Source organism: Anas acuta, chromosome 12 (genome assembly GCF_963932015.1).
Source record: "Anas acuta chromosome 12, bAnaAcu1.1, whole genome shotgun sequence".
Lineage (NCBI taxonomy): Eukaryota > Metazoa > Chordata > Aves > Anseriformes > Anatidae > Anas > Anas acuta.
In genome coordinates this window covers 18,622,676-18,635,729 of record NC_088990.1, presented here as the reverse complement: position 1 = coordinate 18,635,729, position 13,054 = coordinate 18,622,676, and the positions used below count along the sequence as shown (strand labels likewise).

Sequence of the window (13,054 nt, the reverse complement as noted above, 5' to 3'; positions counted from 1 at the left end):
CACAGCTCAAGACAGAAGCATGATGTTGAAACATAGCAGAAGTCAAAGCAGGCTCACCCAGCACAGTGAGAGTTGCCATTGCTACTGTGAAGTTTCGTGTGCCAGGAATAGTGGCTCGACAGACATACACGCCTGCATGCTGCACCTTCACGTCAGAGATCATGAGGTTCCCATTTCCAAGGACACGAGTATTGAAGACATCAATGGACTTATGGTCTATTTGAGACAGTGGGAGAAGTATGGTTAGGAAGTTGCTCAAATAACCCATCTGAATAATGTTGCCCAAATAGTAATGGCATGGATTTGAGTTTAAAGGTCAAAAAATGCAAAGGAAAATCACAGATGAGTTTTCAGAGATTGCCATTTTGTATTGGCTTTGCGCTTAACTCTTAGTTATCTGACCATTCAGATAACGATTCAGGTTACTCCACTTAGTAAGTTGATATATCTAATATTCTCCAACACAGCTAAAAACTAATGCCATTTTCCCAGTTACACTCCTCATCTGTCTTGCACTAAGATTCAGTTCATCACTACTTACGGGGATCATCCACCTCCATCTGAATTATGCTGGGGATAAAATAAACATATTTGATAACCATATATTTTATTTTTCTAAGGAAAAAACCCTTAAGCTAACTGTCACACTTTTTTTTTTTTAAATAAAACTTGTTTGTCCACAAGAGCTACTGAATCAACCAGGAAACACAGTTATTTCTCCGGCTTCTAGAAACAGAACGTAGGAAAACTTTTAACAATTTGCTTCTACAGGTATAGTCTTGACTTTCCCATTTAGGTATGTATAAAGGAGATGTGAAAACACGCAATTTGCATAGCAGTAAGAGGTTCCAGTGATGAACATTCTTACTCCTATTGCATTCTCTCTCTTCTTTTCCTCTTCCAGTCAGATAACTTGGGCTCTAAGGCAATCCAGGGTCTGAACAGCCCATTAATACAAAGTCCAAATCCCATTCACATGCCGCTTATAAGGAGAATAGGGGGAGAAACATTTACAGGATTGTTTTCTAGGATGCAGTCTCTCCAATCTGCCCTAATTTACCAGTGATTCTATTCCAATTCACAGGTTCCTGGAGGTCACTGCCCCACCCCGCACCTTGTCCATAATGTACTGGGGGCAACTCAGGACTGATAACAGAAGCAGGCAAGCCTCAGGAAACCTCAGGGGTTCTCTACAGCAGTATGGAAGTACGTGACAAAGAGTTTCACTTATCCTACCCTAACCTACAAATCATTGCTTACTACATGAAGCCTCAGAACAGTAACCTAATTGCTGAAATCCTTTCTTTCCAGTTTCACTTCCTCTCCACAGGCTGAATGTTGTATGCTGTAATTTTAAGACCTACCTAACCGGCTCCATGAGATGATTGGCTTTGGATTCCCTGTGGCTACGCACTCCAGTATGACAGTTTGATGAAGAGATGCCGTAATGTTTTGAGGACCAGCTATAATAGCTGGCTTGTGAAAAGGCTTCAAATCTGAAGCTTTGGAGAAAAATAAAAATAATAAATAAAAAGAACAAAGAAAATGAGGGCAATTAAACAAAAGCTGAGTTATATATATTTTTAAAGGATGCTTAAAGTTAAATATACATCAAATACATATTTCAGTAACTGTAAAAAAAATATATACATATATATCGAACAATATTTTGGCCACAAGATATAAGTAAGTAAAATTATGATTTTGCAGAGTGGTTCAGAGGGCAGTTACAGCCCTTCAATGCAATTAAGTGTTTTTGCTACAGTACTAGGACAACTAAAATATTGTGGAAAAATCTCACATGCTGAGTACCTGGAATAACACTCAGTGTTGCCTCAGTGCTCTTACGTCTACTGCCTATTGTTGTGGCAACACATCGGTAGTTCCCAGCATCCTTCTGTTCAACACCATAGATTTGAAGAACTCCTGTAGGTAGAGCGGTTATTCTGTCATAGAAACAAAAAAGAAATGTAGATAAATGTTCTGCCGGTGAAAGGAGTATTTGGTTTATAAATAGCCATTGCTACACTGACCTGGAACAGCAGGCTGGAGACTAAAAAACATTCTCTATACATGACTCACCTCTCTCCATTCCTCAACTACAGGCGCGATTCCCTGACTAACACCAGCACAAGAGCAGAAGAATCTGTTTTAGCCAGAAGATCTTTCTCATCCTCAAAAGCAATCATCCCAGCCTTCTTTAGCCAGCTACCATGTCCATATTATTCAAGTTGGTAGGTTTATTTGGCAGCAATTTCTGCTACTGTAGCCTAATAAACATACAATTTCCAATAAACCCACCTATGCTTTCAACTTTTACGTTTCTCTTTTCACCTTCGTTTGCATGCTAGGTGTCTTAAACATGTTCAGCAAAAGTTACATGCCAAGAAGGATGGGAGTAGGTTCAATGATTGCAGTCTGGCCAGGGAGAATACCCAGCACAGAACGGGCTATAAGTTTCAAGTTAATGAACTCAAAATACAAGTCTCCCTGAGCAGAATTTCCCTAGCATGAAGTGTTTTAACTCAGTTTTCTACATACATCGCTCTTCATAGGGTCTTAAAAAAACAAAAAGGGAAAGAAAAAAACATCCACAGGTTCAGCATCAATTCTTCTACGTTGCACCTGTGAAAACAATCCCACTAGTTCAAACTGTCCCCACAGAAAAAGTCCTCTTATTCTGTATCCCACAGCAATTCCCATTCCTAAGAATGACTTGCATGTAAAGTGTGTGAATAACAATTCACAGGTCAATGGACATTCTCTCATTCTATGTTTATTGCACACACAACAGCAAGTGACTGGCCTGTGCTCTTGACTCTAACCACACAACTATTACTGTCTTATTAATAGTGAACATACTACACAGATGGAACCTTTTTAATGTACTGTCATTGCAAGTATTCAGATTTTATTCTTGTAGTAGGCCCAAAATTATCACAGAGAATAAATGACATTCTAAAACGTGTAAGTTTACTTACCTGTCCATGGCTACAGGTAAAGTTGTTCGATTCACTTCCCATGTCACAACGGCAGGAGGGTTTGCTGTTATTTTACAGACAAATCGAGCTACTCCACCTTCCTGAACCTCAGCTGAAAGTGGCTGGACTTCAAATGCAGAAATGGCTAAAAATAAGAGGAGATATGAGTTGAAGGAGTCAAGTGGGGAAAAAACGTTGGCTAAACCAAACTCCAGATCATAGGTCAACTTGAAAGAATACTCCAAAATACTTCAAATAGGCCTCTTTTCTACATGGAAAGAAAGACTTGTCTAATTACCTTATAAACTTTTCTCAACACCTGTTTTCATTGGTTGCAGGTATATTAAAAATAATTTTATTTTAATTTAATTTGGTTTAAAAATATATATATATATATATCAACCAAAATTACCATGAATCTCTCAAATAGAAAGAGGTGAACAAGTTGACTGGCGTGCAACTAGAAAGCATACCTGTTATTAAGCTATTGCAATTCACATTGATGCAAGAACCTTGGGTCCCACAACACTTCATCAAAAAAAAAATCTGACTGCAATAGAAAATTTCTGGAACAACACTTGAATCCTAGTCATACTTCAGTCATTTAATAACACTCACTTCAGTAAAAGCATTTGCAGAGTTGGACAAGTTGGTTTGATTGAAGAAAAAAAAAAAAAAAAAAAAAAAAAAAAAAAAAACAGAAAAACCCTACAACAATCTCAAAATTTTAACCAACACTTTCATCCCAAATTTCCAAGTGAACACACATTCCCTATAAAATTTCAAGCACTTACAATTTCAGGAGTACAACTGAGCCAACTCAATTTTATTAAAAAAAATATTAAAATTTATTTATATAATAAAATGTTATTAACATTTATTAAATGTTATTAAAATGGAGCCAACTCCTTTTTGCTCCAAAAAGGAGCAAAATTGAGCCAACTGAAATGGCAGATCAATAAATACCTGCCATCTAACAGGCACCTAAGAAATTGATCAGGAAATAAAAGCTGAAGGGAAAGGAATATAAAAGCCTCTAATTAATTGCTCTATTTACTGCTGCTCACTACATAATTAACACAAAGAGCATGTATTCAGCGGCAACTCATTTTGGATAACTCACAACATGAATAATTCCACATGCATTCACGTTCCCTGTAATTGCACAGGGCACAATCTCTGTAAAGACTCCATGATACTAATTTGTTTCTAAAATCAGATTTAGAGTAAACTTCTACTCTTGTGTAAATTCTAAAACAACACAATGTAGTAGACAATATTAGTAAGTTACCCATCTCTTAACTTTCAAGTTTTGTGTTGAAAGAATTCCTCTATTTTGTTTATTAATTGAATTTGGTTTATATCATATTAGCTGTAAGGTGTTCTCAATAATGCCCTGCTGTATATGGTGCACGTCCAGCACTGATGCACACCAAGCATCTTAATGAATGCTTCCTCCCACCAGCACTACCCCACAATTTAATACTCCTGCACAGCATCAATAAATTACATTTTGGAGTGTGAAGGAAACGTGCCATCACTTGATTGCTTTCCCCTCCATGCACAAACTAACTCCTAACATCGACTTAACCATGTAAGTCAAAGATTCCTATTACTAGGATAGCTATTTCATACCCCTGGTCAGAATAAATCTTTTTTTTTTTTTCCCCACTGCATTTTGGTAGTTCCATCAGCTCTATGGGAATGAACAGTCCTAATGATACCAGCCGAGTCCAAGTGTTGCAGTGTTGTGAGCAGCCCTCCCAAAAAAGCTGGCTAACAAGACTACCAAACCACCCTTTCCAGCAAAATCACCTGAAAGCACTTGCCACCATGGCCATTGGAATCCAGGCCTGGCACCTCAAATGTGATTGAGAACCAGGACACATGCAGAGATGCTCTGGTATCTGTGCTTAAGATCAGCTCCGTGCTTGGCTGTGGCTTTTGGCAGCAGGTCCCCACAGTCAGCTACTTACCCGCCTTCACCACAAAGAGAACCAGACTCACTCACCAGCAGAATTTAACCAGTTCCCTATGTTGTGCATTCAGTTATTCCTTTCACTTTTGAGCAGTAACAGATTCATAAACCTCACGGTTAAGTCCTAATTAACCACTTCATTAAAAAAAAAACAAACAAAAAAAAGCCACAACATACATTAAAAGCTACAAGAGAAGCCTTACAGGTGGATGGGGTGGACATGGGACAGGGAGAGGAAACATTCGAGCAGTTTTCTCCCTAAGTAGATATTTTCTTTTGGTTGCTAAGAAATCATCAGAATGAAAACAAAACATAAGAGTTCCTTTCTACAGACCAAAGTTCAATTTCACAGAGCTGAGATTCAGTGCAAGGCAAACTGCATGTATACCAGATTGCTTCTGTGACTCTAAACTTGGGGGATTTGCTTTCTGCTGAATTTGATGCTGTCCAACGCTACTGTAGCTTTCCACTACAGAAGAGCAAAACAAAAGCATCCAAACTCATCTTACTTCCTCCCTTCCTCATCCATTCTAATCCCTGTAGCATAGTTCTTTGCATCCATTACCTATTTATTGAAAGCATGATGAAGCAAGCTGAGCAAGTCTGCTTAACTTTCAAAATAAAATCTCTCAGAATATAATAAAGGTATAATAAGAACACCACAAATCAACATAACAGCAGTCTTGGAGCCACTGTGCAGTGCAGTGCAGATGTACCACACAGCCCGTGAGGTAAGAAAGGACCGTTCTGGCAAGGCAGAGAGATCCCAGCAAAGCAAAGCTCTTACAGACTTCTAAAAGTTTTGTCTCTAGAGGAACTATAAAATCACACCAAAGATTTCCTTATAGCACTGAGATTATTTAAAAAGACAGTGTGAGAATACAAATCTAATACATGGCTTTTATTTATATATGTGTGTGTGTGTGTGTGTGCCCTACATAATAAATACTACAATATATATTATATAAACATAAACATATATAATTATTTATTCCAATGCACCCTGTACATTACAGCTAAAGATTAAAGACAGAAGAGAGCTTCTCAAGAACTCCAAGAAATTCAAGAAAATTAATAATACAAGAACAAAACAATGTCACAATAGCAAGTAAGAACAGCCTCAACTATGTTACTTAGAAAATACAGTAAGAATTTTTAGGCTAATATCTAAAGAACATTTTTCCACCTGAGCAGGACAGAGGTATTGCCTCCAAAATTTAATCTTTAATGACAGCAAAAGTCAGAATTGCAGAGAATTGCAGAAAATCTTCAGAAAAAAACTCATTAACATCACTAAATGTCATTTAAGAAAGGAAAAAAAAAAAAACACACTTTTGTTCATCTCCCAATCATTCTCAATTTATAAACTGTTTATCAGTTTAGCTCAATACTTGCTCCTTCTGTATCTTGTTTCCTTACGCAAATCTGTGGTTTCTTCTTAACTCTGACTTTATTTGTGCCAGTAAAATCTGTTTTTACAAGTCTATTGCTGTCTCATGAAACCTGACCTCTTTGTAACAGACTTGTTTTCATGGCAAACGCTGATACCAACTCAGAACCCCAAGAACAAGTCATTAAAGCAGTGCTGTTAAGAGGCCAGAGCTCTATAAAATGGATAAGAAACAAAGTCTCAAGAGACTTGCGTTGTTCCTGAAAACAACCCTGCAAAACATAATAAATGTAAGTGCCTTTTTATTTGAGGTTTCCCCCTCTTCTCCAGTCTATTTAATCATTTTGTTCCCAGGTTTATAGCCGAAAAAAAACACAAAACAATTAATGCTACTCCAAGAAGCTGGTGCTCCCACCTTTTTTTAACTTGCAGGATACCAAATGCTGCACACAGAGGAAGAAAACAATTATTATAAACTCAATTACTATAAACTGTACTTAATTTTTAAAATTATTGCAATTTATGTAAAGGGAGCAGATATTTGTATAGTTACTTCTGAGTACAAATATTTGTGATGGCATAAAACACCCAGTTCTGGCCAATAAAGTTATCCACACAGAAGGGAATCAGAATTCAATTCAGGTATGAGTTCCCGCATTTACCACTGAGGCAAATATCCTCAGGCTCAAATGACAAATGATGACTTTTCAATATATGGTGATTAAATATTACAGAAACACTGCTTCTGTCTACCATGACATACATGTATTGAAAACTATCCTGCACGCACAGAAGAAAACTGTACTTAAATTCAGGTTTACGTAGATTTAACAGTTATGTTCCGATAAAGTCAAAGTCTTAATGAAATGCTCACCCCTCTTTTTTTGTTGTTGCTATAATACAGCAGTCCTTTATTATTTTTTAACAATAATAATAATTTCCTTCACTCCTAAGTGAAGGAAATCATGGAATTAAGTGAAGGCAGATTGCTCATGTAAAGTCAAATCCAGATGACTTTGGATGCTCCCTTACATCCTGCACTTTCTACCTGTGTACTAAAACCAGATGCTGTGGGCAGGTCAAGGCTGCCTCGTGATCTTTATGTCCCTAAGTTATTTTCTGAATGAGCCTTCTTGAAAGGCAAAAGAAATTCCAACAACCTACGTATTTATTACTTCTAAATCTTGCTGATTTTTTCACACATACCAGCTGATACTAGCCCAAGACTGAAGTGTAATTGTATAATAAAGGATTTGAAAGAATGGAAGACAAAACCCCTGAACTGAAACAGCAGCAGAGAATTGGGTTTCACCTAACCAGACTGCAGCAAATATTGTGAAACTCTTCAAATCAAACACTTGTGTGTTTCTCAAGAGATAATGGCCACTCAGATAGATGAGCTACTCAGGTGGAAACAAAAGCATCTAATGGCATCATGCCATTTCTAGAACTTACGTGTTAATAGTATTGAGAATTAAACAATAGCCCTAACCTGCAAATGAAACCTTTTTTTTTTTTTTTTTTCCTTTTTTAATTCTCAGGTGGAGAGGTTTCACTTGAGAAAAATAAGCTTGTATGTTAAGAAAAAGCTATGTCTATTTCCTGAGCAATGTGTTTCAGGATAGCATGTGATAAATTTAATGTGTTTTTCTCCTCTTGATCTAATTTTTGTTATACTCTCTCCCTGAAACAGTTGATAAAAAAATGCAACAAATATATAGTGGATTAGATTTTAGTACTGTAGCCAACTTGAACGTAGTGTAGTGTGATTCCTCCATCCTTGCAGGAGTGAGGCTTAAAACTGATTACGAAAGTTTTGCCATTCCTGTTAGCTGGCTATATGGACACATATTTCCAAATGATATGCCACTCAGGTGGCCACTCTAGTCTGGATCAGGAATAACACATGAACACTGACAGATCCAGCCGTGGCAAACCTACACACATGCAGATGTCCTCCCCATTTCTGATGCAGCAGTTTGAGTACGCAAAGCTGGAGCTATCACCAAGTGATCTGATGGGTGCGTCTTTGCCAAATTATCCAGGAGATGTCAGTGGAAATTAAATGAAGTAGTTAGGTATATACAGTTAAGTGTGTGTGTGCATATAAACTGTAAGTGGGTACAGATCAGAGGTGAATTTCACGCAAATGGAGCACTGTGGGTACAGTTATAAGTAACTGTATGTGAAAAGCATTCTGTATGGGCTACCACAAGCACAGTGATTTCTTACATCCACCCTTAAAATTTTGATCAAGTCTTGTTTGATCTACAATTATAATGCATAAAAATGTAAGATTTCATGACAAAATGGAACCTGACCCGTGAGGAATGATTAAAAGAGCTAGGACCTCATTAGTCCTGGGAAAGGAAACCAAAGAGAGAAACGGCTGCCTTACAAATATATAAAGGAGATATTAGAGAGGACAGGGAACAATGACTCTCATTAATCACTAAAAACAGAAAAAGAAGAAATAGGCTTTAGCTGTAGTGGAGGAAGTTCAGATGAGTTTGATAAAGGAAAAGATATTCATGAGGTGCAGGCAGGCAAGGGAGGCAATGCAACAATTACCAAAAGGGGTGGCTGGGCTGCTACCCGCCCACCCAGGGGACAGTGACACTGCTCTTACTGTACCCTCACACTAAATGCCCTTTCCCAAAGCACTTTTTTTTTTTTTTTCCTCTCTCAGAAAACTCTGGAATCTAATAGCATGTTGCTGTTTTCCCCAGGCAAAAAGACTACTCGGAGCAGACTAGTATGAAGAGGCTCTTGAAATTTTCCATCCCTCTACCTCCTCCCACCTTCTCTTTCACTCTTCTTTGCTCTTCAGAGCATTATCAGTGTAGCACATTTTACATCAATAGGCCATAAAACCTGTGGAGATAAGATAATGAAGCTAGTACATAAACAAAAGGGTATGTAAGAAAGAGTCAGTGTCTGAAGAACCCTTCTGTAGAACCCAAGTGTCAGCCAGAGGTTCCCTAAGGTGTAAGAGACAGCTGAGGTGTGCCATGGGTTCAGCATAACTTGGACTGCCTGCAGTTGGACAACAACTTGTACACTCTTGCTATTCAACAGCTAATGTATTGGAACAGCTCTGTTAGCATCCTTCCACATCTACGTTCTTTTCAAGCCAAGCGAGTCGAAGTATTTCAGAGAAAAATGTGACAAGATAATCAATAGCTACAGAAGGTAGCCTCTTTGATGTCTCAACAGCTGCTCAATTACATGGGAAAGAGAATAGCCTTACTGGCTTTTAGAAGCCAACATCAACCTGCTTATTTACATTTTAAGTAAGAATTCAAGATTTGAAGTTGTTCAGTTGAAAACACACGTAGTGTCCATAAACTCATCATGTGCCTCTCCTCAAATACATTATCAATCACCACTCTGTACTCATACTATAGAGCTCTAGAGATGTTTTTCTCACTTACATATTTAGCAACACCTGGAGTACAAAAGGGAGGAGGAATAACGACCAACCCTGTTCCATCTGTTTGCACACGCTGCACACCCCTGCAGACTTGTAGAAGAGCAGAGGCTTTGTACATTATCTTGATCTGATACCCAAGAAAGCCTTGTTTACAGGTTCAGTCCCTCAGAACAGCATCCACAAATTTGAATACACTTGGCCTAATGTAAGTCATACACAGATCCAATACAACAAAGGCAGTATGGCCTTAGAAATCCAATTGCCTTATAAATCTAATTGCCTTTCCAAGCATTTCAAACAAGCTTTTCCACATCATTTCACTTCCAAAGATAACATATATTATAAGAGATTATTGAATAGGTTTAAAACAACTTTAATATTCATACAGATATATAGTATGACTGGGACAGTCAGAGAAGCCACAGTCTTCAAACCATCCCACTTTACCTTACTGATACCTTGGGAATAGTTTTGCTAGAACGGCTCTTTGCACCGTTTAATCCCAAATTAAACTAATTCCTTTTTAATGTGAAACAAAGAGACTGCTGCTATTAATCCCTGGATTTTAATGACGTACTAACAGCAAACAGTTAGACATGACTTTAAAGCAGTATTCCCTTGAATTGCCAGGAAATGTGCTCATCCCTGTAAAGAGTTCCCTTTACCCTTCTGTTCTGTTTTCCACTTTCATACTTCACCTTTAATTTCTCTCTCTCCTTTATTCTATCAAGCCAGTCACTAAGAGCTCACTCTTAGTTCTGTAACTTGTCTTCTTCCTAAGGTAAACACTTTAGCATGAAAAATATGAACTCGAGACAAAACTAGAATCATGGGTAACAAGTCATGTTTCCTCTAGTCCAAACTGAAATGAAAAGTAGTCACAGAAGTGCAAATAATGTTCCCTTTTTTAATAAGTTCTGTCTTCATTGTTGAGGAACATGCAGAACAAAAACTCTACAGGCTGCTGTGTATACTGGAAATATCAGCAAGCAGGATAACATTTAGCCTATCACTACACTATTTGTTAAACAGATTACACTGTGTATTTTCTCAGATATTTCTCAAGTTAAACATATTTCCAGGGTAAAGCTAATACACCAATTTTCTCTTCCTAAAATTAAAACAGAAGAAAAGAAAATGGTCCCTTTTGACTTTACTGATATTAAAAAATTCTTACGATTACAATAGTATGAACACCATAGCAGCAGTTCTGAAGGAGACAGTTCAGACATGTATTGGCAAAAGAGTCCAGTCTCAAGCAATTACCTTAGAGCATTACAATTAATAGGGAGGTTAAATAATACAAACTGCTGCATTGATTTGACACTATGAGTAATTGTATGGAAAACCTATTAATCTGCTTATCCCCAAGTTTTTTCTTTGAAATTTGACATTTTGAATCTCCTAGCAGGCATTTTAAAGGAGGAGGATTGAAATTACAGCTTGTACAAAATACAGTCATATTCTACAGTGATCACTATTATTCTGGGGCTTTGCAAAAGTCTCCAGAGCTGCATTTGGTTTCTTTGGAGCCACCAGCTTACTACTACAACTTGAGTTCCTCTTCCCTTCCTACCACTTTTTTTTTTTTTTTTGGTAAGTCAAAGAATGGATCTCATCAAAATGGGATGACAAATTTTGGAGCTACTGGCGTAATGTATTAGCATCCATGCAAGATATGTTAACAAATCCAGAAAGAGGGGATGTTTAAGACTGCTGACAAATATTCCTCCCCACAGCAACACCATTTCTATGGGCTTTGAGTCAGGGCCTTGTCTTAAAAATAAGAGACCTTTTATTGTGAAAATACTGTACCTCTAACCAATTCTCTAAGTGATGTATGTATTAATCCAGACCTATGGAACATATTACTCCATTAGGATCAGAGGGAGATCAAAGGGGGTTGTTCTGGTTTTAGTAATCTTTTTAACTTTTTTTTTTAAATGAACGTTAAGTATGCCACATCTTCATCAGAAAACACAAGCATAGACAACTAAAAAAAAAAAGCCAGATACTGGAAAAACAAGATTAGAAAAAGTGTGAAAGACCCAAGCACAGAGAATGAATGAGCCATGTTTGGTCACGAAATCTGACGTTTTCTATAGACAAAACTGATCCTTCACACCACTTACTCCTCACGTTTCAGCTCCTAGAGTAATACTGGCAGGTTGTAGGCAAGAAGCAAATCTTTCAGATGAATTAGTCTGTGAGATCCTTTCAAAATCACATTTTGAGTTTTGAAGAGACCAAAATCTGTCCTACATGTAGGGATAATTAGAGACAGCTTTCACTGATAAATACCAAGGAGACCCCTGATGAGGTAATGAGTGCGGATTTGGGCCATCTGCCTTTCTGCTATCATCAATTCATGCTCTGGTCAAATCTTCTTCAAGTCCTAATTCCTAAGCTAATGGGTGAGCTCCACTGCAAAACTTACTGCAGTTTCACCTCCAACAAACCACCAGTCAATTACATCTAGGAAACTGTCTGCTCCTCTAAAACTTATGATCACCTTATTGTAAAAATATTTATTTCTAGGCCACCATACACTTAACTCTACCACCAAAACTAAACAAAGAGAGGGAGGTGCAATAAAGAAAGGAACAGAAAAGGATAGAAACAATGTTATGCTTTAGTTTTTCCTTTCCTCCCTCTTACTCTTGTTAACTTGCTAGCAGGTACCTAAGTAGTGTAATTTTATACACTGATCTCCAAACTAAGATGTAGATCACTAGGAATTACTCCCCAGCCTCTGATAAGAGGGGAATAAATAAATAAATAAATAAATGATTGACTTCATATATAAAGAACACATTTTTTAAAACACGATGCAAACTGGTTTCTCTGTGCAGTAAAACCTTTGCACAGCAATGTCCACGGAAACCCTGTCGCCCTCCACCCCCCAAAAAAAAAAAGGTAGCATTTGCAGAGTCACAAACTAGCCGCTATTTCTCTGGTACTGAGGAATACTATAATCTAAAAGCAATGAAATGGAGAAGCAAAGAGGTCAACAGCCTAAGCACTCTTGAACAAAAGTTCCCTTGGAGATGTCAGCTGCGATCTCATTTGTTTCCCCTAACACTTTCATGTCTCCCTGCTCCTTTCTTTAAAGCTCCTAACTCAGTGGCTGACAAATGATCACTTTCAAAATCTCTGTACAGGAATAACCAAGTCTGAATATGCCCACTGAATGTAACTAAGCTCTCCAACCGCTCGGACTGCGGCTGATTCTGTAAAGCTGTTTCTGGCCACACACACAGCAACACAGTTTT

The 13,054-nt window shown here is 37.7% G+C and overlaps 1 protein-coding gene across 1 annotated transcript in view; it reads right to left on the bottom strand.

Annotated features, from left to right (window-relative positions):
• PRTG (protogenin) overlaps positions 1-13,054 on the bottom strand; it is an 84,774-nt gene that overhangs the window by 48,322 nt on the left and 23,398 nt on the right. The window contains exons 3-6 of the mRNA XM_068695359.1: positions 2,982-3,126; positions 1,813-1,946; positions 1,365-1,502; positions 58-216 (exon numbers count right to left, since the gene is read on the bottom strand). Coding sequence (XP_068551460.1) covers positions 58-216; positions 1,365-1,502; positions 1,813-1,946; positions 2,982-3,126 — 576 coding nt within the window. The remainder of the gene's footprint in view (positions 1-57; positions 217-1,364; positions 1,503-1,812; positions 1,947-2,981; positions 3,127-13,054) is intronic.